Source organism: Canis lupus, chromosome 7 (genome assembly GCF_003254725.2).
Source record: "Canis lupus dingo isolate Sandy chromosome 7, ASM325472v2, whole genome shotgun sequence".
Taxonomy (NCBI): domain Eukaryota; kingdom Metazoa; phylum Chordata; class Mammalia; order Carnivora; family Canidae; genus Canis; species Canis lupus.
Genome location: NC_064249.1, coordinates 61,592,294 through 61,619,996, shown reverse-complemented (window position 1 = coordinate 61,619,996; position 27,703 = coordinate 61,592,294). Strand labels below are relative to the sequence as shown.

The following is a 27,703-nucleotide window of genomic DNA, read 5'->3' as shown; positions in this document are numbered from 1 at the left end:
GGATTTCTGTGCAAAGATGGAAGATTAAACGCTTTAACTCCCTGCCAAGTTCCCCATAAAACAATTCTAAAGTGATTTTTAAAAGTCTTAAGCCCCAAAGGAAAGGAAGAAGAGAAAAGTAAGCAATACTACAAAATTTTGTAACCTGGAAAGCAGATGGATGAGAGAATGATGGTTCAGCAGAAGTGGGAGATTGAATCCCACTCAATGTACGTGGGACCCACAGTTCAGAGATGGGTACTGCCTGGAATTTGTAGGAGAGGGAGCATCAGAAGGGCTCAAATGAGGGGGGTTGGTTGAAAGTTGGTTTTGAAGTTGTCAGCTTCCTAGATCTCAACAATCAATAGCCCTGGCAAGAGAAGGATGGTGTACTTTTTCTAGAGAGAGAGACTGAGGTAAGTTGAGGATGGAGCTACCATACTGAAATAGATTAAATGAATGTGTACAATACCGGATGTTGAGATCATCTCCCAGCCCTTTTGCATTCAGCCTGCAGATGTTGACCAGCCAGGCCTTCAACTTCCATGCAGGAGACTGAAGAACATACTTTGGATAATCTGGCCAGCCTTGGCACAGAGAGCCAAAGATGGGGATATCCAGGGTTCCTCACCTAAGCTGCCAAGTCAAGTCACCTTACAGTGAAGTTCACAGCTCAGGAGCTACACTTGTGTTTGGAGGATTTGGTCCCCAGACTTAAATGTGAGTGATAGTCAAGGATAACTAGGCATCTGATGTGGTAGTACAGGAAGTGCAATATCTGAATCATAGGAGATTCAAAAAGACAAAAGGGAAAAGCGGATGTAAGGGACAATTCAAGTAAATATACTGGACTTGAAGGATCTGAGTTTGAGACGGAAAAAGCTCATTGTATGCCTGGCAACAAAATAAAGTGGATTAAAATAGGTGCAAGACATATCCTTACAAAATATCAATGTGCTGGAGAAAATTGATGTGCCTATAAACTGAGGAAAAAGGCAGGGATGCGTGGGAGATGAGGGGAGCAGGGAGAGAAGGAGAGAGAGAGAGAGAGAGAGAGAGAGAATCAGTATAACAATAGCATCATATTTCTCACCTTCCAGAAGCCTTCAAAATTTCTATTCCCAGACTATAATCAATTGTCAGGATAAATAAACGGCAATGACAACAATGACGAAGAGGAAGGTAGAGAATAGGAGAGACACGGGAGAGAGGCAGAGAGAATTCCCAAGGTGATGGTGTAGGGAGGTCCTGGGGTGGCAGAAACTTACCAGTTAAGGAGCTCCAGCAGTCCAGGCTGGATCCCGCAGAAGGCTATAGAAAAGGGTTTTTCATAAAGGTGCCATTGAGAGAATGCCTGCTATGTCTCAACATCTTAAGAGGAGATTTGGAAAACTGATGAAGGGTTTGGAGTTAAACCGATAAATACATACAAAATGAAGAAATGAACTCTGAAAGATTATTATTAACCTCAAGGGAAACAACAAAAATGGAAGAAAAGCAAAGAAAGTATAGCAATTCATGACTCAAGTGTAAAGAGCATGACTGTATATGTATTTGTGTGTTCGAAACAGAAGGGAAGACGATGAATCTGCTTTAATAGTGGCAAGTCCATAGACCAATGTCTAAAACCTCAAACTAAAAAAAAATAAGCAAGTAGCAGTACAAATCTATTATTTAGAGACATAGAAGCAATTGCCAAAATATTTAGTTAAAAGAAATTAAAGTAATTGCCTTTAGGAGGAGAGGGGAACTGGACAGAGGGGCCAGCCCGATGTTGTAGGTAGGCAAACTTCGTAGAACTATTAATATAAATGTTACAAAACACCACTAAATTATTTTGAAGTGAAAGGTAGAGTGATGGTATGTCACTTGGTATGATGGTATGATGGTGGCTTAATGGGGGCTGGACGGTGTAAGATAGCTCCCTTACCTGTCTGGGGCCTCAGCTGGGATGACTGGGATAGCTGGCCTCCCTGTTCCAAGTGGTCTCTCCCAGTTGACTAGACTGGGCTCCTTCACACGGCAGTCTTGAGGCTGTGTTCTGAAGAAGTGAGAGCTGCTACAAGGCACCTTAAAGCCTAGCCTCCAAAAGCCCACAAAACCACCCAGCAACATTCTATTGGTGAAAGTGGGTTACAGGAACAGCTCAAATCCAAGGGATAAGAAAAGGATTTGAAGAACAGTGAAGTCATATTGCAAAGGTACACATAAACAAGAATGGCAGGAGTTATTATGGCCATCTGGGAAATAAATCTATCACTGCCTCCTTTGAAGAGTAGAGAATATTTTCTCAGATGATGTCACACAAATTATTCTCAGGCCCTTTCCTAAACCAATCATAGGGAGGGCAATCAAATCACTCTGGTTGGATAAGCATAATAAAAGTTGACTCCCTGGAGCTGAGGACCCATCCTTCTCTGGAGCAAAAGGATTCTTGTTGCAAAAACATATGGGTGGGAATTTGGATAGAAAAATAAACCTCCCAGATTTTTCTAGAGGTATGTGATTTCATTTTTAAAAGATAACCTTTAAAAGACAATGATTTCATTTAAAGATAACTTTTAAAAGATAATTCTGAAATGTGATTTCATTTTTAAGAGAGAATTATTCCAGGCAGCCTAGGTGGCTCAGCGGTTTAGCACCGCCTTTGGCCCCAGGCGTGATCCTGGGGACCTGGGATTGAGTGCCACATCAGGCTCCCTGCATGGGGCCTGTTTCTCTCTCTGCCTGTGTCTCTGCACCTCTCTCTCTCTCTCTCTCTCTCTCTCTCTCTCTGTGTCTCTCATGAATAAATAAATAAATACATATATATATAATTTTTTTTTTAAAGAGAGAATTATTCCTCTTGCTTGGAGGGAAGCAAGATGGAAGATAGGTAGACCAGTTGCAGGGTTTGTCAACTTTAGCACTATTGACATATTGAGCCAAATAATTCCTTGGTGGGGGTAGAGGCCTATCTTATGCATTGTAGGATGTTTTGAAGTATCCCTGGCATCTTCCCACTGGATGCCAGAAGTTTACCTCCAGCTCTAACAACCAAAATGTCTACAGACACTGCTAGTTATCATCTGGGGGACAAAGTTACCCCTGGTTGAGAACCACTGGGTTTGGAGGGTAGTGCAATGATTTAGGTGACTATTGCATTGACCTGAACCAAGGTAGAAGCAGTAAGGATGGAGGCAAGGAGGAATGAGATCTTCAATTTGGCAAATGATGGGGAATGAACATGTGGCTGACAGGTTCTGGTCTAGACACTCTGTGGTTCGGACATATAAGAGGAGAGACAGACTAGGAGAAAAAGAGACAATTAGTTCAGTTTGGGACACATTCAGTTTGAGGTGTGTGAGGAATATAAATAAAGATGTCCAAGAGGCCTTAGAGTAAGAGTCTCAAATTAGTGATACTTGAGCCTGGTCCAATCTTATGTTCTTTGTCTCTATAGTAAAAACAAAACAAAACAAAACAAAAAAACCCCAACACATTGGCCAACATTTCAGATTTTGAGACTTCATATGCATAATTTGAAATATTAAGTTTGTCTAAAATATTAGACGATCAGAACATATGGGACCCAAGTTGCCAGATGACAAAAATCTGCTGAGCTGAGTTTGTCCCAATTGGCCCCAGTCTCCCCAAAGGCCTTCTGGACTCCATCCCATTGCTGGCCTGCTTACCCCATAAGAATTTGAGTGTAGAATCCTTGCCTTGGTTGGACCTTTCTGCTCTTTGACATAGATGCAGCTATGAGAATGATTCCCATAAGCTCCACATTATGTATCTTCTGTACGGCCCTCTGACCCATACATTCCAGTCAGACCCCCTTATGTCTTTCTAAATATGTCATTCATTTTTTCCCCTTCCTGATTCTGACAGTGATACATGTTTCTTATGGGAAACAGAAAATACAACACACCTGGTATCCCAAATCTTACAGTCCTCTTGGGTTTTGTTGCTAGATTTCCATATATACCTGGATGTAGCCAGCAGGACTCCTTTGCTGCTTCCAGGAGGGAGCCGCCTCTCTGTCTCAACTGGGGTGAAGCAGAGTTATTTTTCCAAAGTGTCAATGGAAGAAAATTCAGCAAGCTTATATTTACCTCTCTGCTTTTGTGCATTTTAAGCCCGTCGTTCGGAGGGTTGCTAAGGAAAAAAAAAAATTAGTTTTTGAAAAGCTCAAGAATTCAGGCAATTAAGTATTTTTCCAACATCAAACAATTCTGTAGTCAGAATTTATTACCCCTTGTGTCTCTCAGTGTTTCAAGGAAACATTTTCCATTCATGTTAATTTGTTATCTCAAATGCTTTTTAAAATGAGCCTTAAGTGTACTATTTGTAAGTAGGTGACAAAGTTCTTTTTAACTGCTTGAATAATAGAAAAAAAATGACATGCTTCTTAGAGAACAAAATGGGCCATGATAATGTGAGGGGGAACATGTAAGAAGGGATGTAATGGTTAGAATTCAAATGACGTCTGACAATTACTTTCAATTTGAACCGAGGTGAAGAAAATCAGAATTACAATACTCTTGTGATTAAATTTTGATGAGATGAAAATGTCATCATTGTTTGATGAGAATTTTTTATTAGAGTTCAAAGAATATGAATGATTTAACCACAATGTACCAACACCACAGGGCTGAATAATCTGTATCAGTTTTTCTCCACTCTTTCTTACTGCGGGTCACCAGAGAAATCTCAGCTGCTGTCATTCTTCCTTGTTTCTGCAACTGCTTCCATGAGATTGGCTTTTAAAACAACAAGATAAAGCTTACATCCTTTGTGATAAGTTTTGACATTGAAATCCTGGAGTAGGTTAATGTGGTGAATCATTTCTAGAAGCCATGTGCTGAGATTTAGGCTTCTAAGTTTCCGTTTTCAAAGAAATACATTTTGGAGGCTAGATTTCTTGAGGGAAATGGGGAGATCCTGCTTTCATCCTGCGTTCCTTGCTGAAAATCAAGATGCACTTTTATTCCATGGGAGGAGCCTGTTTCCCTTTGGCCTGACATTTGACAATTAAAATTGAGATGGGGGCTCAAGTCTATGGAGGACAAAGCATAGTCCAGTTCTCTTTGGGGCACTGATTCAATATAGGATGACAGGAATGTGCTGACTTAGCACAGGGACTTTCTGCGCAAGGGGCAACTGCTATGCTAGCAACTTCTGTGCTGGGGGGGGGGGTGGGCAGGAGTACTAGCAGGCCCCCCCACCCTTACTTGGCTGTGACTGTGGGATTCCTGCCCACGCTCCCTCCCTCTGCCCTGTTTTTCCTCTTTCCCCTATGGGAGCCTGAAATTGAATCAAATGGTTTCTCATAGTCGCTGGGTATACATCATTATATTCCAAAAGACTGTTGTCTTCTGAGAGTCTGAGTCAAAATATTTAGGGACTCAACCTGCAATCCTGTCTTCTGCAAACACGGAGGTGCGCGGTGTGTGTTCAGTTCTGTTTTGTGCACGAAAATCTTTCTCCTCTGTCTTTGCAGGAAAGGGAAAGTACTGGCCGCGGTTATTCTATTCAATTACTTCCCAAAGCTGTTGCCGTTGTAACGATGTTACAACTTAGCCCGCTCAAAATAACTTTTATTTTATCTTATTTTAAAAAAATGCAGCCTGTAAGGGTGCCTGGTGGCTCAGTCGGTTAAGTGTCTGACTCTTGATTTCGGCTCAGGTCATGATCTCAGGGTTTTTCTCTATCTCTGCCTACACCACCCCCTGCCCCCCACCCCCTGACTAAAATAAAAACAAAACACACAGAAGAACCAAAACTGTAAACATGGGACTCCTGGGTGGCTCAGTGGTTGAGCGTCTGCCTTCAGCTCAGGGCATGATCTCAGGGTCTCGGGATCGAGTCCCGCATCGGGCTCCTGGCAGGGAGCCTGCTTTTCCCTCTGCCTGTGTCTCTGCCTCTCTCTCTGTCTCTGGTGAATAAATAAATAAAATCTTAAAAAACAAAAACAACAGAAAACCCCAAAATATAAACCTTATAGTCTGATCTAGGGTAATCTCAGACTATTTCCAAACACCATTTTATTGATTCCCTTATTACAATTTATTTTATTTTATTATTTTAATAGCCAGGAAATTGAAGCTAAATAGTGGAAGGTATATTGTGTAAGGGATGTCTGTCATAAGCCCTGCTCAGTAAAGAAAGAGTTTTCTTGGTCCTTCGAAGTCCCTTTCAAGAACATTTTGTAAATTTAGCCGATTTATCTTTGTAGCATTTGTACTTGAATATTTACATAATTGCTTCAAAGGTGGTCAAAATGATAATGAGAGGTGAGGTCGGGAACAAATGAGAAGTTTAAACACACTGCAATCTCTATTGGATATGAAAAGTCAAAGGCTTGGAAAAAGCAGATATGAATGTTGGAGTAATTGGAAGCCTACAGTACCACAGGGAAGATACAACACAGGGCAGTGCTCAGAATAGTCTAGACAGACTGCCAGGGTTCAAATCCCACATTTACCACTTTGTAACTATTCGGCTTTGAACAAGCTACTTGCATTCCTTAGACCTGTTTCTTCACCAGTAAAATGGGGATAATGGCAATACCTTCTTCATAAGGTTTCTATGAGGAATACATACACAAGTGTGAAGTGCATGTCTGGTGCACAGTAAGTGTACAATCACTGAAAAAGCTATTATTGTTATTATTATTGAAATGTAGAAGACCTTATCAGTGACTTCACAATTAATCTCTGATTCTCTTTCCTGGACCAAGTGAAAAATACCTCAAATAGTGATCTTTATAATATTTTCAAAAGGAAAAATATCAGGGGTGCCTGGGTGGTTCAGTGGATTAAGCATCTGCCTTTGGCTCAGGTCATGATCCTAGGGTCCTGGCATCGAGCCTCTGCATTGGGCTCCCTGCTCAGTGGGGAATCTGCTTCTCCCTCTCCCTCTGCCTGCTGCTCCCTCTGCTTGTGTTCTCTCTCCCTCTGTCAAATAAATAAATAAATAAATAAATAAATAAATAAATAAATAAATCTTTTTTTTTTAAAAAAAGGAAAGATATCAATGAAAAAAAAATGTCTGAAATTATCCAAAGTATCCCCATATTCTTTTTCCTTCTTTTTCAATGAAAAAAGTCTGAAATTATCCCAAGTATCCCCATTTTCTTTTTTTCCCCATTTTCTTTTTCTTTCTTTTATTTCTTTCTCCAAGATTTTAAGTAATCTCTACACCCAATGTGGGGTACAAACTCACAGCCCTGAGCTCAAGGGTCACATGTTCCACTGACTAAGCCAGCCAGATGCCCCAACACTCTTTTCTAAGGTCTGCGATACTCCAGGTCTGTAGTACTTAATATACTGCCCTTTGTTGGCGTTGTACAGAAGGATTTCTTCTAGCATGGATAGAATATATTTCTTGCCATTTAAAGAAACATGGGTGATGGGAAATTAAACTGAGAGATTAATGGGAGAAATGGAAGAATTTTGTGTGATTTAGGGAAATAATTTAGGGAAATGGGATTAACTGGAATGTGAGATCCAATTTTTGCTCTACTGAGCATGAGTGGGGAGGGGCAGAGGGAGAAGGAAAGCCGGAATCGCAAGCAGGCTCCACACTCAGCACAGAGCCAATGCAGGGCTCTATCCCACGACTCTGAGATCATGACCTGAGGCAAAAATCAAGAGTTGGATGTTCAACAGACTGAGCCATCTAGGTGCCCTTAGTTTTTACTTTACTCTTGGGTATAATCTTGGGTAATTTACTAAATGTCATTGACACTTGGTTTTTGTCATCTTTGGAAATGAAAACGATGATAATGGTTACCCCGTTTAATAAAGATTAAGTGATTGAGAGTAAGATTTAGAAATTATAAAGCCCCATATATGTACTCATAGTTGAAAATTATTCTAATCCATGCATTTCTCCTCTACCTTTCTGACCCATGGCCATGGTTCATAAGGGAAGAAGGAATACAGGCTATGATTGCCATCTGTTCACAGATGAACTTCATATCTCCAGATTGGAGTGTTTCTTGCATTTACTCATCCATTCACTCCATCCATCCATCCATCCATCCATCCGTCCACCAATGCTTTTACTGAATACTAGCCATGTGCTATAACTATACTATGCATAAAGCTTTCAAAAATCAGTGCCATGGTTTCTCAGAGGTTTCTATGTATAGGGTAAACTCAACTCAGCTTTCTAGAGTTCTCAATGTCTCCTTAAACCTGAGGAATGAAGAGGTAGAAAAATGAAAAAAAAAATAGTAAGAGTTATTCAGGTGACATATTGTTTTGGACATTTTCCAAGCAGGATAATTATCTAAAATCAGGCTGACATTTATATCTCTAGCTTCCCATGCTTGTTAAAATACTTTTCTTGCTGAAATACTCATTGAGCTAAATTTCATCTAACATCTGGCCATTGTATAAATATAGCAATGAAAACATGTCTTGTTGCCTACTCATTAGGTATAAATTTTAGAAATCCAATTAGTGTTTTATACTTTCTGTGCATGTTTTCTTTGATTTTTCTTTAATGTTTGGTTTGAGCTAATTTCAGTCTCCTAAATGGAACTATAAGAATTCACATATTTAGTACACATCTACACAATAGCAAAAACCAACTGGATTGAGGTATTGTGCTTTGTAGTATTTCCTAATGATTGTGAAGTATTCCTTAAGTTCTTTATTCATTCATGCAATAAGCACATATTGAGCAAGATGTCAAGCCTTGGTGCTCAATGCTGAGGAAGAGGGGGGCGGGATACGGAATAAATGAAATACCATCTTAGCCCTTAAGGAGTTTAGAACCTAGTAGGGGAGACAGATACCTATGCAAACTATTTCACTACAATGTGAAATACTACTATTGCTATATTGGCGAATCCTGTCACATGCTGTAAGAGAGGTACATATCCATTGGGTTCTGAAGGCACCATTCACTACTCATCTGATGTACACACTACACACTACAAAAATGATGATCCTTAATTCTCCCCTAGGGAGCCTATGACCTCTCAAAATTGAGGAGCCCCTCGAACTAAGAACCCAAGGGAGTGTCCCAGTACTTATGGTGTCTACATTATCCATCTGGGTTGCTAGAATCTGCCAAATGCCCTGAGGATGGATTTAGCAATACCAGCCTCATCTGAGTCACAGTTGTTAAGGTCTTCACTTTTAGACTCCCTGGAATGACAGCTGATCTTCAATGGCCTATTCTGCATGGAGGTGAACATTTAGAAGTAAGCCCACTAAACACAATTTCCACTGTGTACATCAGAGCCCACTATAGTGTATACTTTGCAGCCTTTCGAAACATGCCTTTCATTATATAGATCCCACCACCGTTTCATTTGGTGTTCATTATACTCAAATAGCTAAGTCTTTGGGTCATTCTAAAGGATGCTCTTAAGATCTAACTTGGAAAAACTGTGAATGAATTTTCAAACATTATCAAATGCAATGCCTACCTTTTAAACAGTAAAAGTTTATTTGCACAGATTTAGTAATATGAGATACAACATAATTCATGGAAATCAACCACAATGCTGATACTTAATAGATTATTCCAAATATTAGACATTACAGTTTAAATCTCAACATTAGCTCTGATGTTGGAGTAACATTTCAGTTAATAAATAATTGTGAATATGACCATATGTTCAGTTTATTCTCACCAGTTTATCATGAATTACAATTGTGATTTGGGTCATAAAAGTGATAAACAATTATATTTTCATAAACTGCCTGTTTATTTAATTAATCCTGAAGAGAATCTAAAAATATATTCTCATGGGTTATATAAATTAGGTGTATTTTTTAGCTCTTGGATTTTACCATGCATGGGTAACACTATAACTGCTTTCATAGGATATGGTCATTTGCAAGAGTGAGTGGCCCCAGGTTTTGAGCACTGAATTAAATGTCTTCTATGTTTTTCAGAGAACTATGAATTTCAAAAGTTAACTGTTATTTTGGGGTGATCTATAAAGTATTACCCTACCAATGCAAACACACAAAATTGGTGGTAAAGAAAGTGAGTTTAGTTCATTACACTTTCCAGATAGTAGTCACATCTTCCTAATAATTTTGGTGCCATAAACATATTAAGAAAGGCAAAATTACTTTCAGGTATAAGATATTCTGCATTTGCACATTCTATAGGGCTTATAATGAGAAGTTATATCAGGCTTATATTGTCTGATAAGGCTCTTTTTTTGAGCTCCTACTGTCACTAAGGCAATTTGTCAAACGTTCATGACACGTGGGGATAGTAGCAACATGCTGCAACAAAGGGCCTCACCAGGATTAATTTTAGTGTTTGAATTTGCTATTCGATTTTAGAATTTTTCTGCTCTTTATTGAATTTAAACCAGTAAGTAAGTTGCCTGGCTTCTTGCCCTAAGAAGAATATTTTGTCCTATTTGGAATCAGACCTCTAATAATCAGATAGTTTAATGCCAATATATATGTTATTCGAATATTTCTAATCTCTTTGTAACATTTTCGAGACTGAGCGACAGCTAGTACCTATTAACTGCATTAGAAGAGTCAGAAAGGGTAAGAATTTATGAAAAGCATTAAATGGTAGAAACAAAGTGTAGGGCTCTTACATTTAGGCAACAATTTGGGTACCAGAAAATATTTCCTTCCAGTGTAAAAGTTTAGGACTCTGAAAAAAATGCCAACTGCAACAATGAAAAAATATATTCAAATTCTGGTCCCCCAAAGTTTAAGAAAGCCCCCAAACCTAAAAATGACTCTTACTCTTTGCACTTCTTTTGACAAACTATATACATTTTCTTTGTAGGGACCATCTTAAGTTTTGGGGCGCTTGTATTTTTCCATAGGGAAGAGATGGTTGGCATTGCTTCCTGGCTGGGTATAATTCATTTATGTCCTTCCATTTTTTTCTCTCTGATCTCTTTTCTGTATATCTGTCAGCAGCACTCTCCTGGGAGCAGCACGATGCACTTCATTAATAAGAAGGGATTAAAGGAAAAAGCCCTCGTCTCCTAATACACTTGGATAATTTGGTGCCATCCACAAGGCAATAGACCCCTGCTGCATAGATGTCATTAGAAAGGTACAATTTCATTACTTTTTACTGGCAGAGCCTTGAGTGAAATACAAAATATGTTGTCTCATATGCAGGGGAAAAAAGTGCTAAAGCTTTCATTCACTTCATGCTTCTAAAATAGTAGAATGCAAAAATATATTTTATGGTTTTTACATTTATATTGCCTTCCCTTAGTAGTCCTTGAAGTCAAGCTTTTATTAAACACTGAGCAAAATCAAGATTAAAAAGGAAATTATTTACATTCTTAAATCCTAAATGAAATTCATATTTTTAGTAACTAACACATACCTACTAAGTGTCAGGCACTCTCCTAGTTGCTGGAAAACAAATTATAAAAACATAATTCATGCCTTTTTTTAAGCATTAACATATTAAATATTTTAACTCAAAGTGAGTATGAAAGTGAGCGTGTAAGAAGTAAACCACATGGCTAAATAAAAGAGATTGTAAGCCAGTAAATTGTAAGTGTATTTGAAAAATCTGTTTAACTTTTCCTCGTTAACCTAACATTTGAGCTGACTTGTTTGCTGCTGGTTGATAGCATTATTTTTTAGGCTGACGCCCCCCCCCCCGCCCCCATGTTAAGCCTTTAGTGGTATATTGTGCAAATGTTTGAAAACACAGACATAAACCATCATTAGAATCTCACCCTACTTCCTATAGATGCTGCCCCAAACAGGAAATGATGGGTCTCACTGGTGGAGAATGTGGCTCACCACACATCTGAGCAAGGGGCCTGGGATTTAGCAATCTGCCATAAAAACCATCAGTGACACTCCCAGGCGCTGCCCTGGTGTGATGACTCCCTGGGAACCGTGCGCGTCACTTTCCTAGCACCGAAGAGAATCAGGTTTAACAGTGGTCCATTATCTCACTGCCACAGACACACACCTACCACTAACACTAAAAAGTGGCACACAGTTGAAACCATGCATGGGAGAAGAAAGCCCTTGATTATCAGCTTATTTTCAAGCCGTTCTTTGCAGTGATGGGTTTTTGCTTCACTACCAGCTTTTGTTCCGTCAAATTGACATTTGCAGCTCCTTGTCTAAGATAAAGTCTAGCCTAGATGGTTAATATGATAGAGACTGGTTTCCAGAGACCATTCTACCAACCTAAGGCACAGCAGTACAGGAAGTGCAAAATATCTTGACAAATAAATGAGTCAGTAATGAAAGTACTTAAAAGCTGCGTTGGGCTACTGTGTAGATTATCTCTGCAAATCAAAGATTGGTTATCCAATCAGCATTGAATTCAGAGTGTTCTGATGTCCTCACCCTTTTACCCTGTAACCATGGCCTTCCTTGTCTCTCATGCATTTTAATTCACTAAAGTATCATCATACGTTACACTGAAGATTATCAACAAATCTCATGAGAAGTGAGAGAGCAGCAGACATGGGGACTGGACAGGGCCACTTTACACCTTCCAGAGTGAGCAGAGCTTCATAACAAATAGTGAGGATTCGGCTAGTCATGTTCTTGTCAAAAAGTAATCTCAGCTAATGTTTTAAATATAGATAACCAAGTCACAAACAAACACCCCCCCAGTTTTGCCAATAAATTACAAATATAAGCAAAATGGTTAAGTGGTTAAAAGCTTAGACTGTTAACCTCATGGGGTGTATTTGAGGATGTGCACTGAAAACAGATCAATGGTTTGATTCCAGAATATAGATTTCCTCTTTCCCTATGATTTTTTATAATGGTAATTTTTCTTCCATTCCAGTAAGACCTTATGAGACTGTTTGTCCTGTTTTGTCATAATGTGTGTTTCTTAGGATTTGGCTGTTTTATTAGATGGAACCAATAAATATACAGGGTTTCTGAACATTCTTCAAATTTCTGGGCTTTAGGTCCACAATACCTTGGGCACTGAGGAAGAGGAAGGAATATTATGAATTGGAGTTCCGGTTGAAAGTTGGGTATTTGAAATATAAATGGAAACCGTTCACAATATTGACCCTTGTCAATATTCTCTTGCCGAGGTAGTTTATAATAAGGGACTGCCCATAAAAGAGCTGGTTATAGTTCTCTCTTGAATGTGCATGACTCTGGGACATACTGTCCCTTGCCATTGAAAAACTTGACTCAGTGGAATAAATAAAATGAGAAATGGCAATCCCAGAGTCCTGGCCGAGGAGGAATAAGCAGATAGGTATGTCTATTAAGTTCTGTCAGGCAAGACTTAACCAAATCCTGATACACATTTTTAAATCGATTATTCATAAATGGTGACAATGAACTAGATTCCTATTTGCTTTGGGGACACTTTAAGAAGACTTCTTTTTTAGATTTGGAATTCAAAATAGGTTTCTTCCATTCCTCCCTGGTAGAACAAAGAAATAGTTCTTGTCTAGACTGAATAATAAGACATGAAAAAACAACCCTGCACGTGTCTAATTTATAACAAATCTGTTTCCTTAATGGGTGGAAGGAAATCTGAGGACAGTTCTGAGGGCTCCTGTCTGTTTTCAGTGCCACCTTCTAGTCATACCGATGACAACACCTCGCCTGATGGGTCCTTCCCCTTCTTCTCCTCGCCCCGGTCAATGTCAATCACATGCACCACTCCAGGTTTTAGGATCAAGTCCTCAGTCTCCACCTGACTCCTGTTGTCCTCCACTTCCATGTAGCTCCGCTTTGTTTGCTGGGTAGCTTTGCTGAAGGCTTCTTTCAAACGACGTTTGAGTTCAACATCTGGACAGAAGACATACTCGTAAAGGCCACCAGCGAGGACAGCTCCTATGATCGGTCCAACCCAATATATCTGGGGGAAAAGATGGGAGAATTATAGAGTGAAAGTGGAGGAGAACTATTCCTTTGACCAATTCATGAATATAGAGCTTAGCTGGTTTACATTAAGAGAGCAAATGTGTTGTGCAGAAGATAGCAGGATTGAAAAGAATAAAAGAACATATACCATATGCATGTCAGAGATCCGTAAATTGCTAAATAACATTTGAACAGAAAACAGGGAAAGACAATTTTCTCTTTTCTTGCTTCCATTAATTATTTTCTTTCCATTTTCTGGTAATCCTTAAAGTCAAGTGAGCTCCTCGTTGATGGTACTGCACATTAAGTGCACTCTGAGAATTCTTCAACTAAAATAGGAAAAAATTTTCTGGAGACCACTTATCTTATTTTCTCAATATCACCATCTTATGTTGGTTTTCTACATAATCGCGATCAACATACAGATTTTTTTCAGTTGAGCCTTAGTTATTCAGCAGAGCACGAAAAATGGAATCCTAGCTCCACCACTGAGCAATTTGGTGAGTTCTTAAATCAGTTACTTAACTTCTTTTATTATTATTTTTTAATATTTTATTTATTCATTTGAGAGAGAGAGAGTACGAGCGCAGGGGTGCGGTGGGCAGAAGGACAAGCAGACTCCCCACTGAGCAGGAAGCCTGATGGGGGACTCCATCCCAGGACTCCTGGGATCATGACCTGAGCTGAAGGCAGACACTTAACCAACTGAGCCACCCAGGCGCCCCAGTTACTTAACTTCTTAAACCTTAATTTCCTCATCTGCAAAGTGGGGATTATAGTAACACATATCTCATGGGTTGTAAAAATTAAGTTGAAATAATACTTGAGAAGTATTTATTAGTTCTAATTTCATAGTGGTCAGCTCATTCCATGTTTCCTAGACCATTTAAAATTGTATGCGAGTAGGCTGGTCATCAGTCATTTTCTGTATGTTATATGCTTTTCTTCCTTAAAACCTGGCTATTTGATTTAATTGAAAATGTCATGGTTTGTTCATTACTCTTCTGGCAGAGCACTTTCATCCTAACAGTTCTAACCATGGTCACTTGGTGGAAAATAAACCAGTACTGAGTTTATGAAATGATGGTTAGTTGAGGATTAGCAACTCCATAGGATTTTTAATTCAACAAATGGAAGCTTCTTATCATATTGTTATTGTGTCTAGAATAAACTAAATCTTCAGTTTCAGGAAACTTCAACACTTGCTTGGAGCATATATATGCAGCAGAATATTAGATTCAGTGGAACAACAGAAACCTTGCTTATTGAGCCAGCTGTACTTAGACTTGTATTAACTCACATAATTCCAACAGCAACCTTTGAGGTAGATATGATTCTTATTCTTATTTTAAGGGTGAGAAAACTGACACCCTGAGACAGTAAGAAGCTTGCTTAAGACGTCATGCTTAGCAAGTGCCTGAACTGGGATTTCAGGTCTGTGTGATTTCAAACCTCCCTTTTGAACTACTACACTGCTTTCCACGATACTTCACTTTTCTCATTTGAAAAAAAATACGAGGCATGCTTCTGGCTTAAGACACTCTCGGGAAATTAATTTCACATAGCATCTTCATTGCAAAGTCTAAAGAAAATTCAAAATTTGAACTGTAGCTGAGCACATATACTTAACATGGAAACTACTTGTAGAGTGGCTGCAAGAACCAAGCTCCTTATCTTGAATGGAAAGAAACTGTGTGGAGTTGACCTTCTCCATGCCCTTTCAAAGGAGAAACGAGAGCCCTCCTCTAAATGTCTTTGCATTCTGTTCCTTTGATAAGAGCTCATTAGATAGATTCTATTCCCCATGGTAAAACTCCCAAAAGGGAGACAAGGGACTGCTAAGTAATTATAATGCATTCCTAAAACACATACGAAGAAGACATCTGGCTACACGCTCCCCAAAAAGATCAAATCTTTTTGCTCTTCCAAAACAAAGTCATTATGTACTTTAAAATGACTCTCAAAATTTGTAAAAGTAAATAGTTTTAATTGCTAAAAATACAGATAGAGATTATGAAGATGAAAATTAAAATAATGTCATACTTAGAAAATTCACCATTAATATTTAGATATTATTCTAGTCTATCAATCTCCATCTGCAAATATGTTGTAAATTAGTTTTAAAATCTATGCAACCATTACTACAGAATGGACATTTGTGTTCAATAAGATTAAGTTTGTTAAGTTTGTTATAAAACAGCCAAGAAGGGGAATTTAATTCAGTCCACAAGCTAAAAAATTTCCTACTAATCAAATTCTAGCTAGCCTACTGCAACTAGTAGGTAATTAATAAAAACGTATATTTTCATTCACATTTTAAATTCCTCATAACTAAAATTAAAAAATTGTTAGTTTTCTAAATTTTGATTACAAAAGTAGTTTGAATTTAATAAAGTTGAACTTACAGTTCTACTTTTACCATAAGCAACTATGTACTGCCCATTAAAAATTTCCATTCCTGTTAATGTGTCAAATGTGTTGAGATATAAATGGATATATCAGTGGCAAAATGACCAATCTCGTGGATGCTATATATTGACATTCTTTTCATGGCTCGGTCTAAAATCTTGCTTTTGAACACTGAGTCTCATTTTTTAATGATAGAAATTACTTTTAAAGACTCAATACTCTTTTCTTAGCAGTGAATGTCTATAGTATTCTTATAATCTGTCCTCATTTGTAATGTACACTATGGCTGAGTGGATGTAACTGGGTCAATAACCAGTGTGTGAATGAGATTAAAACATAAGTGACATGTTGTTATATTCATGAATTAAAAATAAAAGCTGTAAAATAGCATTCACAGCATGTAAATGATAATAAGAGGTAGCCCTACTTGAGGCTGGCTTACATAAGTCTCATATTTTCATTGGTTATTATAAGTTAGTATATGAGTGGCTTTAAAACTGTCACATTATTCATTTAAGGGATTTAAATTCCTTTGTTGTAAGAAACAATTGAAATAAAATTGATAGCAATATTTAAAAATGGATATCACTACTCTCTGGAAGCACTGCCACCACATTAATAAGGAGGTTAGCCATGAGACTGGAAAGTGTGCCTCTTCTGAAAGTCACTTATGTTTCCAGCTCTGGCTATGGTGATAACAGCATAAACATCTGTACCATTTATTCCTCTCCATCTGCAGTTCAAATGCTTCCAACTTACATACTATTAATTGGGTTCATGCTTTTGTAAACAAAAAAAGATAAATATTTTTGCTATGGGCAGTGCTTGTAAGCATTTCTTTCTTCTTTTTCTTTTAGTTTTTTTTTGTATATATTTTGTTATGGCCAGGAAGGCTTTACTTTCAATTATTTAAACACCATATTCACCGTACCACCCTGATTATCACTTGGTCCACACAGACAACCTCCATGTAAAATATATTCTGCAGCAGTCTATCAGATATAGTGCCCAGAGCAGTGCTTATTAAAAAAGAAAGACTATTACTAAAGGCCCCAAACAGATATAAGATGAGACATTTTAAAGTAGATTTGTGCTAGTCTCTCCTTGGTCTTTATGAAAGGTGTAGTAAAGTGGGGAGTCAAGGTTGGGAGGAAGTAAGACACCTCTCGAGGAAAGAAAGAGAAAGAGCTTCATGGGTAATTGTCCTCAACTGTAAGAGGACAGAAACTGTCAACATAATGGTTACCCAGTGGTTTTCCCAATTTCCCATGATAACTGCAGGTCCAAAGGATCTGGCGGGGTTCATGCTGGCACCAGTGTAATTGATCTGTAGGGAAAAAGAAAACAACCTCAGACATTGCTGGAACAGGACTAGTAGCAGGAAGCATTCACTGCAATTTGCTACCACTTGCCAAGTCAGTTAGAGGAACGGTCAAGATGTTAGCAGCCATATCAAGATGCTCATCATAAAGTTAGCAAAATAATCACCTAAAATGGACAGATGTGGCTAGATACTAAAGAACTACAGCTGTAAAACACATCTTTAGGCCAGCTCTAGGGTGAGGATAAATGAAATGAATCAATTATTTAAATGGACTTGCAAACTTACTGCAAATAAATGTCCAATCGCAACAGAAAATCCAATTGCTAAAGCTACTGAACCAGTGACATCAGTCCGTTTGGAGTCACAGCTGGCAAAAATAGTAAACACCAACTGAAATGTGATTATCAACTCCACCAGGAGACCGTGACCAGCGGTAAGATTTCCATGAACCTAAAAAGAGAAAAATGCTCCATCTGAATTGAAGCACAAGTGCATTTTCTGTGATAACATATCATTGTGAAAAGCATATTTCATCGCTGGAAAAGACAATGGCTAATTGGAGTCATCTGTTCCACCCCACAAGTGAGACACTCCCCCTGCATCCAAAAAAGGAGGAATAAATTTCCACTCATTTTGGGCCATCACAGATAATTAATTACTCCTACAATGACCAAGCGGGAATTTGTGCTGAATGTCCTTTTCTACAAAGGAAGCAAAATGTGCCAATGCTGCATTTAACTTACAAAGGAGTTTCTGGAGAGTCTTGTAATTTTATAAGGCAATGATTAAATCCTTTAATTAGGTTTAAATTAATTAATATATATTTCAATTAAAATTTAAACTGTGTGTAGTTTTTAAATCTATCCTGGTGCTGAGCTAACAACGGATATTCCAAATCAGTTAAGAACAAAAGTAGGATCAAATGCCAATTTATTTTTTTAAGTGTAATCCTAGGTATAGATCATTTTAATTCTCATGAACATGACAAGAAACAAAATTGTTTCTTCTGCTAGTGAGCTAACAAATAGTTGCAATAAAAATGCCTTAAGCTAAATATATAGTCTAGTATAGTCATTGGGATAAGAGCGAGAGCAAAAAAGGAACACAATTTTTGTGCCACCAAGACTTAATAATATTCAAGTCACTCGATAGCAAACAATGATTATATATGGATACATTCAATGTTGCTGGGATCAGTTGTCACCCCTATCAAGAATCATCAGAAATTCTTTGGGAAGAAATTAGCAATTTTAGGAAAGTCTCTCAGGCCACTGGAGTATTACTTAGCAGAGTCTGCAAGAAGCCTGGAGTCCCAGTTTGAAAATAAGAGCTAAAGATGCTACCGTGGTGACCCCCAAGCCCCCCACCACACTGGGAGGTGTGACGAGGTAGAGAATCCCAGCTCCAATGATGGCTCCCAGGCACTGTGCTGCGACGTAGAAGACAGACTTGGCGATGCTAATCTTCCTGGTGCACACCATGGCCACGGTCACAGCAGGGTTGATGTGGCCGCCGCTGATGTGGCCAAAGCACTGCACCATGGTCGCAATGCTGAGTCCAAAGCAAAGGGAGATGAGAACCATGTCGACAGGTAGTGGCTTTTCCGTTCCACCCCAGTTGATGGTGGATCCGAGGCTGAGGAGCACAAAGATGAGCATAGCCAGAAATTCTGCTGTGACTGCCTTCCAGAAAGCTTGAGTCCAGACCCCCCGGAAGGCCACCATGATGCTCTCTCTCTTACACAAAGGTCCACACTTGCTGAAATGAAAACAAATTGTGTCAGTCTACCAAAGCAGGGTTCAAGAATTTGGGTGAAGACTCCAGGCCTGTAGCCTAGCCCGACTGTGGGGAAGGGCCCCCTCGAAGGTTATTTGGATATCAAGAAAGATTGCTTCCAGAAAACCTTCTTAATTAATTAATTGTCTCCTTAATGGTCAAATGGTGATGCTAGCCTCCTTTTATTAAATATTCGAAGATCATCCAGTTGCATTGATTTGCCCCTAGAAAGAAAAATGTCTAAATCGAGTTTCTTTTTTTTTCCCTAAAGATTTTATTTATTAATGAGAGACACAGAGACAGAGAGAGAGAGAGAGAGGCAGAGACACAGGCAGAGGGAGAAGCAGGCTCCATGCAGGGAGCGGGACGTGAGACTCAGATCCCAGGTCTCCAGGGTCAGGCCCTGGGCCGAAGGCGGCAAACAGCTGAGCCACCCGGGCTGCTCTAAGTTAATCCCCTCAGAGCAAGTTTTTAAGTTTGTTTTCTTTCTTTCTTTCTTTCTTTCTTTCTTTCTTTCTTTCTTTCTTTCTTTCTTTCTTTCTTTCTCTTTCTTTCTCTTTTCTCTTTTTTAGTTTTTAAGTTTCCATGTACTTTTAACATGCCATTTATATTTTGAACGTAAAGCAATTTAAAAAAATAGGGAGATCTTTTGCAGTTTTGCACTTCGATGCTCCAAAATTCGCATTCTGGGCATTCTGCAAATGGGTTTGTGGGGCGTGATTCTCCTCTCCCCCAGCAGAGACTGCGGATTTAGGCGGGAGGCCAGCGAGGAGGAGCCCAGGAACGCTGAAGCCCTGAAGGCCGTCTTTGGAGCAGGTAAAGTCGTTCGGGGGAGGGGAGCTCAGGGTGACCGGCAGGGGTGGTGGCAACCGGCGGGGCCTGGACAGGGACACTCCCTCCTTCTCTCCTGCGGACCTGGACGCGCGGCGCTCGGCGGTGTCAGCCTCCGGGGCGGGTGCCAGGTGGGCAAACAGCAGCCTCGCAGCGCCGGCCCCGCCCCCTCCCAGGCCCCGCCCCCTCCCCGCCAGGCCCCGCCCTCCCCGCCCAGGCCCCGCCCCCTCCCCGCCCAGGCCCCGCCCCCGCCCGAGTCCCAGGCATCCGCGACTGCCGGGCGGGGCAAAGCTGCATCCCGGCCTCCGTCAGGCTTTTGCAGGGCTGGGGGGGGCAGCCCCTTCGTGTACCTCTCCCGCCCTCCACCCGCGAAGCTACCCCTCAGACACGCCTCCCCAAAGGGATCCTGGAGGCGGGTGTCGCGCCCCAGGCACCCCGCCCAGTGGGACGGTGGTCCTGGGAGCAGAAGCCTCCGCGCTGTTCGCCAGCGTCTTCTTGGCGGCCTCCTCCTCCTCCCGCGGGGCCCAGAAAGACGGCGGGCGCGCCTCTTCCGGGGGACCTTGTACGTGTGTGTTGGGAAGCGCAGGGGGTGGGGGGCAGCAAGACAGCCATTGCGAGGAGGCACTTGCTTCCTCCAGTCTGGTCTGTTTTCCTCTTATTGTCTGAGGATCTTTGGAGCTGAGAAGGGATGCGGCTCGAGGAATTTAATGCCAGCTGCTCGTTTGGGCAAGAAGTGGCTAGAATTCCCGACATGGAGGGCAATTACTCTAGTTACTCGATTATTCCAGGCACTTGCCCCTCTCCTTTGCCTGTTTTACAGTCGTGAGAGCGAAGAGCTGTGGAGAGGCTCTGATCACCAGAGGACTATGAAAAGGGTATTTGAACAGATTAGAGTTTTTATAGCTTTCCCCTTGGTATATAAGGAAGAGAACCCCCACCCCAACCCCACCCCCACCCCCACCCCCACGCCTTGCTGTTCTCAGGAGCCTGGGTTCTGCATGAGCAGTGGGGAAATGCTGTGCCAAAAAGGGCTAGGGGAATGCTCCCTTGACCTTTAGGATCTCAAGACAGCCTCTGCTTTGATAAGGGACTTTGCCTCACAGGTGGCAGGAGAAACCCACTTTCTGCCCAATCTGGGGTGGCTCCAGAAGGGGGACAGCCAGCCCTGACCTAGGTGTCTTCTGCTCGTGAACTCCTCCAAGTGAATCATGTAATTACAAGAAAGCCCAGCTGGGCGGACGATGACATCATATTCCCCAGAGGAAGAGAAAATAAAGAGACAAAACAGCACTTGGAATGGGGCAGGGAGGATGCCCTGGGAGAGATACTAAGAATGTCCCAAAGGGGGCGAAACTCAAAGAACTCACAGATTGGAAAAGAAGTTAGGAAGGGGGCTTTCACGCTCACCAGCAGCGCCCGGCCTCCACCTGCAGACGGCAGGGCGAAGGGGCTACCAGAGGTGCTGGTGGTCTGTGGCTGGGGGCTGTGGGAAAAAGAAAAAGGACAAAGCAGGAAGGGAAGGAGGCTGGTGGGCAGGAAGCCTCAGGTTCCTTTTCAGCAGCACAGATCACCAGGAGAGGCGGGGCCCTGGCAAAAGGCCGCCTCCTGGCCATACAGGTCTCCCTCACTTTTCCCAGTCCCCCAAGTTCTATCTCCCTGCCTATTCGCACATGCTTCTCCAGAGACCTAATTTAAGAAACTCAGTTGCTCTTTCAACTTCAAATTTTCATCAGCCAGAGAAATTAAAACAACAACATCATCATCATAAAAAACAAACAACCAAACAACCCCCCAAAACCCCAAATAGAGAAATATGCTCCGTAACAGTGCATTTAGCTTTTTTGGAAAGCCTACAGAATCTAATCTCCGTCCAGGGCAGAGCTGAACAGCCTCAGTTAGCTGCGAACCCCAAAGTTCCCAGGCAGCACATACATACCCCTGGTCTTACAAGTGCTCACCTGGGCAGGCACAGGCTGTCATAGCTCCTGTTATTATCGGCAGTGTTCCCTTATGCGTTCACACTCACTGAAAACGGATCAACACTATTTGTTTTGCTTCTTTCGCCCCAGAACAAAGGGGGTTTGTTGATGTGCCCGGGTTGTACTGAACCGGCCACATTACTTTCTAGCTGAACACATAGCCTGATCCACTTCTGGGCAGCTGAACCTCCGGGTGAGTAATTTTTCTGATGAAAAATACTGCAGATAGATTCACCTCCGTAGGGTAATTTCCCTGTGCAGGTGCAGGTCTCCAATATTTGGAGGATTTGGCAACAAAGCATCCTTCTTTTCCTGCTACTTTCTCTATGCTTCTCTTATGAATATGCCCAGGACCCAGATCTAAGAGAATCACCTACCTACCCTCTAGTTTCCTTCTAGATTCTATCTGAGACGGCACATCTATCTATAACAAAGGAGTCAAAATTTCATCTTTTGGCCCCGTTCTTTGTCCCCTGAGGGCAAAGAAGGACTTACCCCCACTGCCTTGCTGCGGGTCTGCCACTCATGCCTTCCCCGGCCAGAGTGCAGCTCTCATTGCCTGCCCCCAAGCTCTGGGAGTCAGATTACGGCCACTTGTCTGATTGGGTTTTTGGAGTGAAGGGGTGGAAAGACTCTGCACCATGTGGCAATCGTCAAGTTCTATTTGAACTTGAAATAACTTTTCTCCACCTGATCATGGTAGACACAGGGCATTTCAGGAACACAAAATGTTTGCTTACATTGTATTTCTTTAGCTGGTAATCTTTGAAAATGAGGATTTCCTCACATTTTATTTGAATTCTTCCCACCACAAAGAATTGCCGAGAGTCTGTCTTGTTCGGTTATGTGTTGGGGTTGAAATTGGGCACCCATGAGAAAGCAGATCTGTGTTATCCAGCAGTTGAGATAAATTGAGATCTGGGCTGTAGTGCATTTGCTTTTGGGAGGCTGAATATTCAGTGGGTTCTATTTGAAGTTTTTGACCTGAGAAGTGGCATTTTAAGTACAATGGGTAAGTCCATTTGTAGCCTGGGCAGCACTGATTTGAATAATAGGAAAATATGAAAAATAGCAAATAAGACTACTCCGGGGTGCTCCACTGACTGTTACATTAGTGACAATTATTGAGTAAGAAGTAGCAAATCTAAAAATGTGGAGGTTGGGTGGGGACAAAATTTTTGGAAATCGTAGGTAAATTTAATATCTGCAAACCTAGGGACAAGATTGAGTACATCATTTGTGGGCCCAGTGTGGAATGAATGCATCACAATTACAATTTTTTGCTTTCTTATCTTGTTTAGAGACGTGAGATTTGGGAATGGCTGAAAAGCTATTAGAAAGAGGACTTAAAATTTTGAGTGTGACAATTTTATTATTGTCTCAAGCATTCTCAAATAACGAAGATTAAATTTACATCTTTAAGAATGTGGTTGCACACTAATGGTTGTCTATCAGAGGGTTTGGCCTTCGTAAAATGCGCTCCCTGAAGGTAGGAATAAATTCTGAGGAGATGGGGGAAGAGGGCATTTATGTGAATCTACAAAGAACACTCAAACCTTTTGGTGTGGATTCTTAAAGCTGTTTACCACTCAGATTTTAGAGTGTGATTTAAACAAATGAATCACAAAAAGTTTTTAAAAATTTGAAAACGTTGATTTTCTAGACAGATGTGCTGATTGCTCTGACCCCAAGACCGTTGAGTCAGAAGGTACCGTGAGGTCTATGAACCCAAGGAAGGATGAGTCCTTCCAGCAGTGCTGAGGTCCTTCCTTGCGAAAGAAACCTCTGATCTTTTCCACAGGAACCCACAATGAGTGGTGCTCCCTCAGGGCTGCTGGTTGTTGAGAGGACATTTTTCAGGTCCTCTCTTTGCAGGTTGCCCTAGGCTCATTAGCATTCACTCTCTGGCCTTGGCAAGTTCCCGTCACCATTTTACAAAGTGCCAGCAAAACTTGGTTACCAGGGTTTCTCAGACTCTTTCTCTTTCTTCTGGCTGGCTGATCACTACCCTGGTAGCATATGTTGACAGTTCCTAAGGGATGGCTATTCCCACCAAGGGAAGGGCCACCCGAATTGGCACCAATTGGCACACTTATTAGTACTCTGGGCAGAGTGGTTTACAATTGACCAAGGATTAACCCTTCACCTACTGGCGGTAGTTTTTCTTATTAGGTATTAATTATTGTCTTTTTTTATATTTGAGGAAGTATTATCGATTCTCCTGAAACACTTTCAACCTTGCCCTATAATTAGCTGCTTGCTTGACTTTTCTTTGGACTCAGGACAGAGTTTCCGATAGAATTGTCTGGGGTGATGCGTGCAGGATAAAGATGGAAGAAAGCAGCTTCAATGCGTTTGTGAGGATGGTGTGGGCAATATGGGGTGGGAGCAATGGTGAATATAAGTAACAGCTTCTAAGTTGATCAGTTTTGAACCGGCCTGGGCCCAGGCCCAAATGGGATTTGGAATCTTAAATTTTTTCCCCCATTGGTAACTTGAAAAGGGCCTAATTCATTTAACAATGGAACACCAATTTACTGATTAAATCTTCTTGACTTTTTCTTTTAAAGATTCTATTTATTTATTCATAAAAGACATACAGAGAGAGGCAGAGACATAGGCAGAGGGAGAAGCAGGCTCCATGCAGGGAGCCCCATGTGGGACTCGATCACTGGGATCACAACCTGAGCCAAAGGCAGATGCTCAACCACTGAGCCACCCAGGTGCCCCTCTTCTTGACTTTCATATTGTATAGTGCTATGATCTTTGGGGTTATGGTAACATGGCACATTGATTTAAGATCAGTGTTCTAGGAGAAAAATGAGAGAAGAGTAAATGAAAAATTCAAGGGTACTCAGCAAAACTCAGCTGATTGACACACTTTGCTTCCAAATTTTTAATGTAGCACACCACACTGTTTTCTTTTGGTGCTGATGTATATCTTTGGGGTTTGTGGACTCTTTCTCTCACCCTTGCCCTTGGAACTTTTAATATTTCTTCACGTATTCAGAGATTGAAGACTAACACAAAAGCACTAAAAATGCCAGCAGTGCCTCAGTACCAGACGGGAAGTGTCTCCAGGCTGATAGGGGCAGATTCAATCGCAAGTCATAAATCTTACTTTGCTTTTCATGAATCTCAGCATCATGAAATCCCCCCAGAGCACTTATATATCAGTATGTTCATTAAAAACAAACAAATAAACAGAATAACAGCGGCAGCCACAACCACAACCCCCACAACAAAGGGCTTTAATAGAGCTTTGTTCCCTTTTCAAAGAGATGTTGCCTTACTGTTAGAATTCAGAGTGGTTTCCAGAAATATAGTTCACCACCAAAAGAGTGAAGTAAAAAAAAAAAAAAAAAAAAAAAAAAACCAGCAAGGAGCCAAAATGCTCGCCTTTGTCTCCCATTTCTCAGTTAGGTGAATCTTAGAGGACTGAGGTCTTTCCATTGGAAGTGGAAACTTTCAGAGATCATCTCTGGCCCTGCCCTTGTGCCCCCACGGATCCAGGTTTTCCCGTTTGGTACAGCAGGCACATTTTCCTTGATTCACATCCAGGCGGACTCTGCTTTGGCTGGGGAGTTGTACTCTGCTGACATTTAAGGCAGGAATTCCCTGGGAAAATAGTCAAGAGATTCTTTTGGTGCTGCTGGCAGGGCTCCAAAGGGTTTAGGGTTCCCCTCTCTAGACGAATGGGGAGGGAGGCAAAGAGAAACAGAAGGACTTTATTGAGTGACTGTATTTCATCTGAAGCTTGCACAAAAAAGCAGAAATGTGGTTGGATGACTGGATACTTTTCTTACCCCTTATCTCTTGCCCAGCTATTGTGACAGTTTGGAGTTTGGTTGGGCATTTTAAAGGCCACTTGGACATCCACAGTGGAAAATCAGCTCTCCGGGGGAAGCAAAGGACTTTGGGATCTAATGGGTCATAGCAAAATGTTTTAAATGATCAATCATTGAAGTGCAGTCTGTACGAATAATTGTTCCAACATTTAAATTAAACGTGAACAGATGAGGAGGTAAACCAATGTTTTGGTGATTATTATCACTTGTTATCATACAGGAAAGCTCAGAATCCTCATGTTTTTAATAGATTAACCAAGATATTCCAAGTTTCAAACAAAGAGCAAGATGTTTAAAATTCTGTGCACAAAGGAGCTGTAATGGGGGGAGTAGACCAAAAAACCAGGCACTTAAAAAATACTTTGGAGTAATGCTAGAAACAGAACATTTTCTAACAAAGGAGCAGAAATGATCATCATCTGTGACCACAAAAAATGTGACTGACTCTCCTAGAACTACCCTTGGATGAGACTTTTACTAAAAACTTGCTCTTGCTACTTTCCTAAATCATCATAGGTCTCTCTCTTTGAACTCCTTAATTCTCTTCTTTAACCTTCGACAACCAGAAGAAATGTACATCTGAAGAAAATCCCAGGGCCTCTTAGAGGTGGCAAGTCTCCTCATGGTTTCACCTTCCCCAAATGTTCTCTCGAGCTACAGCTCAGTCTGTGTGCCTGCCATGGGAGGCTACACCGTGGCCACAGTTTGCCAGCTCCTACCTCTAAGGAGCTAGCTCAGGTGCTTCATGCATGTCCAACCCCCTTTCCTTCTGCCCTTGCCACACAACCCTCTGATTCTTTTTAAAACCCTCCTCAACATTTATCTACTCCCTGAAACATGCCTATTGCAGACTTGCTGAGCTCTAGTCACTTGACAGAGCCCAGAGCAACTGTAAACCTCTGTGATGCTCTACAGTCATGACTAGGTAATGTCTTTGTCTCGTTTACTGGTGTTTTGGTGGTAGTTTACTGTTTGTTTCTTTCTTTTTGGGTCTAAACTGAAGTTGTGGCATATATATGTTCTGTTTAATTCCTTACTGTAACGATGCTGATGATAATGATGGTGATGATGATGATCATGAAGTGACAGCAACGATTTTGGTGTGATTTGGTGATTGTGCAGGAAGAGGGGAAGGAGTAAGAGTTGGCAGTTTGGACTCTTATCACTTCACTGTTCTTGGCTCTGGGCCACTCGATGCCCCTGAACTGCTTGTTCATCTCTGAAAAGGAATGGAGCGTTTCTCTGTCCTGTCTTTTGGCAACAGTATGGTAAATCCAGATGCCTTGCTCACCCTATACTGGTTTTGAACCACCTCTACCATGGTGTGCCTCTATAGTATCTTGCTTCCCCAGATTCCATCACAGAATTAGTCCCAGCGTGCTGGAATCACCTGTTTATTGTCTACCTCCATCATTAGTCTGGAGTCAGAGTGAGAGCAGGGAATACTCTCTTAGTTGTCTCAATGGCTAGTTAACCTTAGTAATTAATTGTTGTATCCCCAACACCTAGCGTGAATCCAAGACACATTTCAAAAAACATTGTGGGATACATAAGCAGGTGAATGGGGCTCCAGTAAGGTCATATTAGCAGATGTGCTTTACAAACCAAATTAGTCAATGAGAAGTAAGACGATGCTGTTGTTTTTGAGAAAAAAAAAAAAGTCAAGAAACTTATCCAGGCCAATCATCCTTGAAAAAGTCATGTATTCTTAATCTCATTTCCCATTTATAGAATGGAAGTTTT

At 41.0% G+C, this 27,703-nt stretch overlaps 1 protein-coding gene across 2 annotated transcripts; it reads right to left on the bottom strand.

Moving 5' to 3' along the window:
* Positions 1–9,406: 9,406 nt before the first annotated feature.
* On the bottom strand, positions 9,407–22,759 carry AQP4 (aquaporin 4). Of its 2 annotated transcripts, none has more exons than XM_025429257.3 (5): positions 22,608–22,759; positions 18,870–19,284; positions 17,812–17,976; positions 17,449–17,529; positions 9,407–13,788 (listed from the first exon to the last, which is right to left on the bottom strand). In XM_025429257.3, exons 1-5 carry the CDS (start codon positions 22,637–22,639, stop codon positions 13,510–13,512), a joined length of 972 nt encoding a protein of 323 aa, XP_025285042.1. In that variant the 5' UTR covers positions 22,640–22,759; the 3' UTR covers positions 9,407–13,509. The 2 variants fall into 2 exon arrangements, with proteins under 2 accessions (XP_025285042.1, XP_025285044.1); XM_025429259.3 differs by lacking the exon at positions 22,608–22,759 and adding an exon at positions 22,092–22,243.
* Positions 22,760–27,703: the final 4,944 nt, after the last annotated feature.

Coding starts and splice junctions, on each gene's coding strand:
- AQP4 (XM_025429257.3), bottom strand. CDS start 22,639: ATGAGTGGCAGACCCGCAGCAAGGCAGTGGGG. Junction 19,285..22,607: donor CCCGCAGCAAGGCAGTGGGG/GTAAGTCCTTCT, acceptor TTTTCATTTCAG/CAAGTGTGGACCTTTGTGTA. Junction 17,530..17,811: donor CGATTGGACATTTATTTGCA/GTAAGTTTGCAA, acceptor TTTTCCCTACAG/ATCAATTACACTGGTGCCAG.